We start from the raw sequence: 6,222 nt of genomic DNA, 5'->3' as shown, positions 1-6,222 counted from the left end.
AATTATATTATTAAACCAAATATAAATTACTTCGTTACTGTACATAAATTAAATTATAAAAAAATTGAATTAAAAAATTATCCAAAAAAATGAGGAATTTCAAATAGTTAATTTGATACTAATATCGATATATTTTTGTCAAATTTTATTGATATATTCAAACATATATTTTATTCAAAAATAAAAATATCATCGATTTCTCAAAATCACATAAAGTCATATTATAACATCGACTGAGATAAAGAATAAAATGAAATATTAAAATCACGATGTATCTCGCTGCATTGCGCGAGTATGCTTCTAGTTTTTTATAACTAGTTTAGTTTTTCTCTAATATTATTTATATATTTTATAATGTAAAAAAAAGAAAAAGGAACAAACAATTAATAAAATTAATTTAAAATGGTGAAAAAGCCGATTTCCCAAATTAAAGTCATCCCCATGTAAAGGAAAATGTGCAATTCGAATTTGAGTACATATCAATACCATATATTGTATTTCGTAAACGCTACATTAAACCATACTTTTTCTTTATTCTTGTAGTTATTGGTATCGACTTTAACATGCCATGAGAGGTACATACACATACTACTAGTATAGTAAGATTGATTTATGCTCAATAAATTCATGAAATAAAATATAAAACATCAATATTCGTGATACTAACAAAAATGTACATTGCTACATATGTTATAGCTAGTCTCTGTTGTGTCAAGGCTCTCGCTACCGACATGATTTCCTCTTATGCAACCTTGATATTTTTCTTGTATAACATTTATTTAAATCATACCAAAACCTATATAACAAGCATTAAAAACATGTGATCCTGTAACATATAATAATCTTTTAAAATATTAACTAGATGTGAGGTTAATCTACATAAAATTGAACTTTATAAACAATTAAAAATATATAAAGCAATGAATGAAAGGAAGCAGTTGGAGAATGGCAAGTAACATGTTAGCATTGTCTAAAGACGCTTAGAAAAACCAATATCATCATCAACTTCAAGTTCAAGTATCAAGAAGGGGTTTGTTCATAAACTAAAATGGGATCGGGATCGGGATCGGGATCGGGATCGGAATCGGAATCGGAATCGGATCTACACTCAACGTTGGGTTGGGCCCAAGATGGCTTTTGCGACAACCCAATGGTTTTGATTTTGAGAGTTGAGACTCCGCTTATATTATTTATATATCATGAATGAAATGAAATAACAAGAATTTAGGGCTTCCATTCATCGTCCCTGTCAAACCGCCGTGCTCTGCTCTTTCCAAATGGTATTGTCTCTCTTAAAATTCATTATACTGGCAAATTTTTAAACAAGTAAATTGTTTAATTTGACGGTAGGATATTTGGTACGTTTACATACTTTTTCTCTGATTTGTTTTAATCTTTGAAACTATACTTGAATTCATAATGTATATGTATATGTATATTCAGAATCAGCTAGCTTGATTGCTTTGTGGCTACTTTTTTGTTGTTGTTGTTGTTGTTTACTGATCGAATATCACAACCTTTTATTTTCATGATTTGCACCTACTCCATCCACTCCCAGACAGTATTCTGAAAAACCTAGACGCCTAACGTTTAAGCAGGAATTAAGCATACGCTTAAGTAGACATGTAAAATGTAATTATTATTAGATCGTCTCTACATATGAGATTTAAATATTCGATGCTAATATTATTTTGGTATATTTAACCAGAAATTCTATTACTCCAGATTTTCCCTTGATGCAATTACTTGAATAGGATTTAGAATATTACCTCGACAAGATGATTGATGAACACAGATTGAGAAGATACCATTAATTCTTTTGTTATTGTTTGGTAAGAGGTGTACAACTGTTGGATTTATAAATTACAAGAGTAATCGTGATAAACTTCCCACAACTACTGCAAATAGAACAATAGAATTATAGTCTTGTCACAAAACATTCCAAGTAGAAATCCTTTTACATAGTTGAAGAATAATAGGTGGTTTATGGATTTGGAGTATGTCCATAACAATTAGATTCTCTAAATCTTCTAACATTACAGGGGGTGAATGGTCTTTAATCATTTTAATCTTGCATGAAGTAGTTGTACCATCAGAAAATTCTACATATACCATGCATTCTGATGTGTTAAACATGATTGATGATTCATTGATATTACATTTCTTCTAATACTAGGATTACGATTAATGTTGCATGCCTATGTACAATAAATAATTCTCAGTACCTTTTGGAGAAGAGACGCACTTCGATGTGCATTCCAACCTGTACATCAAATTTGATACTGGACAGGGGTAACAATAATAGAAAGACATCGATGTTAAAATTGTCGGGAATATTCTGCATTTTATAAGTACCAGGCCTGAAAGCAGTATCAAATTTGGGATTTTTATTAGGAATGCAGGGAGTAGTTGTCAAACACAATGACATACCCAGAATGACCCCCCTTAAATGTATTTTGCTTTTTCTTATTTTAAAGTTGCAAACTAGTTACTCTTGCGATTGCCTAATGTGTCTTTTAAATACTAATTTTATTTTGATTAATTTCTTGCAAACTTGATTTGCAGACAAAGAGGACAAAGAAGGCTGGCATTGTTGGAAAGTATGGTGAGTGTCCTGTTTTTTTGCTTTCAGAGGAGGTTGCTAAGTGCTCAGGATGATATGAATTAGCTATCACAGTCTCTTTCTTTTTTCATTTTTAATGTCTTATAGATACTTGGTGCATATAGATTTACACAGTTCTGTTTAGCAACTTCTGTTTACTTTCTATTACTGAATTAGCAACTCCTGTTTAACTTGTATAACTAAATTTCGTTTCTGGGTATAAAGCTTTATTGAATCTTCTGTTTGCTCTTTATCTGCATAATCTATCGACTTTGGTGCATGATAGACTTTTGGTATCACACAATAATACATCAAGTGCTAGAATGTTTTACACAAGTGATGTTTTTGTTCTATACCACATATTGAATCTTGGTTGAGTAATATTTCTTAATTACCTGTGGAGTACATCATAACATTGTGTCTTTGATTCCCGTTTATGATGCAACCTTCTTCAGGTACCCGTTATGGTGCTAGTCTGCGAAAGCAGATCAAGAAAATGGAGGTCAGCCAACACAGCAAATATTTCTGTGAATTCTGTGGAAAGGTAATCTACTATCGCTGTTTTCATTGATGAAGCTTAGAAAAAGGATCAATTTCTGCAAATGTGTGTTCTTCCGGGTAACCTTCTGCCTTGCATTTTGAAATATCGCACAGTATGCAGTGAAGAGAAAGGCGGTTGGAATTTGGGGTTGTAAGGATTGTGGGAAAGTGAAGGCAGGTGGTGCATACACATTAAAGTAATGATCCGTCTCATTTGTCTGTTTATTCTCGAGATGCCATTGTTTTCAACCTCGACTAATTCCTTTTGTCTCTTTGTATAAAAGCACTGCGAGTGCTGTGACGGTCAGGAGCACTATTCGAAGGCTGAGGGAGCAAACAGAGAGTTAAGTGCAGATTTGAAGTTAGCAGAATGATTTATCACACCACACCTCAATGTTTGAAGTCTTTCATTCATTTACTCTTGTTAGTGTCATCATTTTTGTAGTATGGGTTCTGACAATTTTGTTGGATCAAACCATTTGAAGTCTTTTGATGTTAAATTATGGATACATGAAATGATCTTGGCATTTAGCAGTTTTGTTTTTAGCAGTAAGGTCTAAATAATTTTTAAAACAAATCATTAATCCAACTTTCTTTTTAAACATCAATGAAGTTCAAAGTTGTATTTGAACAGAGGTTTGGTTTTTCATTTGAGCAAGACTCACGTGCAAGTGAGAGAGTTGTTGGCATTTGGATCCCCACCACCACCATCACAAGCCACAAGTGGATCAATTATTGACACCACATGTAAGAAGCAGCCCAAACCAACAACTAGAAATATATTTACATTTACACTAAAAAACCAAAAGCACTTTAGTCTCGTTTATAACCCTAGCTAACATTACAGTTAATAGAAACAGGATGCTTGCTCCTCAACCGGCATCTTCACCGATTGTGGTTCCAAGCAGGTCACACTCCCATCCCACCCGTTATACAAAACTTCACACGGTGAGCGACGTTGGATCATGCATGCTGGCGGTGCACACGGCTCTGGACCGCCTTAACCGCCGCCACTCTTGCTGCATTGGCGGCCCTGTTAGCCGCTGCCACCGCCCTCTTCACCTTCACCTCCACATTCGCAGCACCAACAGCATTCTTACATATACGTCTAGCTTCCTAAAATGAAAAGAAAGACATACTATAAAAATAATAATAATAATAATAATAATAACCGGGGATGGAATTTGAAGAAAAATTAACGGACCAAATAACCCTATACAAATTGGGGATGGAATTAGAAGTATACCTGGATTGCTTTCACAACTTTGGCATTGTCTTGAGGAGTTGAAATGCTGAGAACAGCATCTTCCCAGTGACCGGATTGAGTCTCGCCATTTCTGAAAGTATACATACCAAATCCTTGCCTTCTTCCTTCATGCCAACCTCCTTCATATCGATGTCCATTTGCAAAATGGTACACACCAAAACCATGCATTCTGTCTGCAAAATACTCCCCACCGTACATGTCCCCGTTTCTGCATTACCATCAAATCACATAAAAGTAACCTCAATCTCTTTCTTTCAATGACCATCTAATCTAAGTGATTACAGAGCTCAAAAATGATACCCATTTAGTAAATAACACCCAATCACAAATTTACTACCATGAAAATGAGATAAATGCCAGAAAGTATAGAACCAACAATTGAATACCTGAAATGGTAGTGACCTAGCCCATGTTTCACACCCCCTTTGAACACCCCAAAATACTTGCTCCCATCCTCACAAGTATGAACCCCATGGCCATGACACTGACCCTTGATCCATTCTCCAGCATACATATCCCCAGTGTAAAATCTATAAACCCCATATCCATGCCTCAGCCCTTGCCTATATTGGCCTCTATACCTGCTTCCTTTGGCCCAAGTTTCAACACCATAACCATCATACTTTTGATCAACCCAATCACCTTCATATCTCCCATTCATGTTATAGTAATACACCCCACTTCCAGAACATTTGCCTTTATAGAACTCACCCTCATAAACATCTCCATTGCTGTAAACCTTGACCAAGAACCCAGAAATTGTACTTTCCTGGGTCCTGTTCTTTGAGCCAATCGACCAAACAACTGGGGGGCGTGTCTTTGATGCATTACTACCTATGTTCAAAACTGGGGCCAGGATTGATGGAAGGTTAAGAAAAGATAAAATAAGGACGCAAAGGGTCATTAAGAAGAGTATATAAAGATACAAAGATTGACGATGGTTTAAAGAAAAGTAGTAGATGGAAGGCAAAGAGAGAAGGATGAAAAGCCTTGAAGGGGCTTTCATCCAAAAGAGCTTCTTCCCATGACCAAGGTTGAGCAGCAGTTTCAAAGCAATTGCTTTGGTGGCTAAAAGGGGTTCAGAAGATGAACAACAGCTTAAAGAGGTGTTAGTGTTGCGGTGGTGGTGGGGATTCATGAGGTCCTTTGATGGGTGGTTTTTCTTGAAAGGGAGGAGTTGTTCATCGTAATCTGGTGGTGGGTGAAGAATGGGTTTTTGACAAGGGGTTTTTGAATGGGAATAGGAGGGTGGTGGTGGTTGTGGGATCTGAAGGCCTGATTTCTTGTGACGCATTTACTAGTTAGTAATCAGAAGATGAAGACTAAGAGAGACAGGTAATGATAGAAATTCTTCATGTGTTGATGGTTTTGAGGATGGTTTTGTTATCTGGTTTCTCTTTTGGAGATGAAAAGAAACCACATTAGGCATAAAAGTGGACAGATGGTTATATATATATATATATATATATATAGAGAGAGAGAGAGAGAGAGAGAGAGAGAGAAAGAAAGGGGTTGAAGCTGACGGAATCAATCAAGTCTGTAGTTTTGTAACTGGCGAAAAAGGGCCATATTTACTATTGATTTTAAAACTATACACCCATGGATTTTCAATTTTATTATAAAAAAGTTGAAGTTAAAACTACACTTATCTTTGTATATTAATGTTAATGATGTTTTTCCTTTCAACAATTAAAAACATACCTGTTGGTGAAGCCCCAAATCATTTGGGTTTATTTATTAAAAAGACTAAAAATAAATCATTTGGGTTTATTTATTGAAAAGACTAAAAATAAATCATTTGGGTTTATTTATT

General features: G+C 35.0%; 2 protein-coding genes across 2 annotated transcripts; one reads left to right on the top strand and one right to left on the bottom strand.

Moving 5' to 3' along the window:
* Nucleotides 1-1,210: 1,210 nt before the first annotated feature.
* Nucleotides 1,211-3,688, top strand: LOC112501892 (60S ribosomal protein L37a). Its single transcript, XM_025105657.1, has 5 exons — nucleotides 1,211-1,280; nucleotides 2,566-2,605; nucleotides 3,058-3,146; nucleotides 3,257-3,339; nucleotides 3,427-3,688. Exons 1-5 carry the CDS (start codon nucleotides 1,278-1,280, stop codon nucleotides 3,488-3,490), a joined length of 279 nt encoding a protein of 92 aa, XP_024961425.1. The 5' UTR covers nucleotides 1,211-1,277; the 3' UTR covers nucleotides 3,491-3,688.
* A 417-nt stretch (nucleotides 3,689-4,105) lies between these two features.
* Nucleotides 4,106-5,703, bottom strand: LOC112501909 (MORN repeat-containing protein 1-like). The gene is made up of 3 exons (XM_025105678.1): nucleotides 4,796-5,703; nucleotides 4,389-4,617; nucleotides 4,106-4,258 (listed from the first exon to the last, which is right to left on the bottom strand). The coding sequence occupies exons 1-3, from the start codon at nucleotides 5,701-5,703 to the stop codon at nucleotides 4,106-4,108; spliced, it is 1,290 nt and encodes a 429-aa protein (XP_024961446.1).
* Nucleotides 5,704-6,222: the final 519 nt, after the last annotated feature.

The sequence above is a fragment of the Cynara cardunculus genome, unplaced genomic scaffold (genome assembly GCF_001531365.2).
Source record: "Cynara cardunculus var. scolymus isolate 2C unplaced genomic scaffold, CcrdV1 Un_Scaffold_667, whole genome shotgun sequence".
NCBI classification, from domain to species: Eukaryota; Viridiplantae; Streptophyta; class Magnoliopsida; order Asterales; family Asteraceae; genus Cynara; species Cynara cardunculus.
This window is presented reverse-complemented; position numbering and strand designations above follow the sequence as displayed.

Bases quoted from the DNA above. Each gene is read 5' to 3' on its own strand.
- LOC112501892 (XM_025105657.1), top strand. The intron at 2,606-3,057 runs GTGAGTGTCCTG...AACCTTCTTCAG, and splicing joins TGGCATTGTTGGAAAGTATG to GTACCCGTTATGGTGCTAGT. The intron at 3,340-3,426 runs GTAATGATCCGT...TTTGTATAAAAG, and splicing joins GGTGGTGCATACACATTAAA to CACTGCGAGTGCTGTGACGG.
- LOC112501909 (XM_025105678.1), bottom strand. From the start codon at position 5,703: ATGCGTCACAAGAAATCAGGCCTTCAGATCCCACAACCACCACCACCC. The intron at 4,618-4,795 runs GTATTCAATTGT...ATGGTAATGCAG, and splicing joins CTAGGTCACTACCATTTCAG to AAACGGGGACATGTACGGTG. The intron at 4,259-4,388 runs GTATACTTCTAA...TTTTCATTTTAG, and splicing joins AAGTTGTGAAAGCAATCCAG to GAAGCTAGACGTATATGTAA.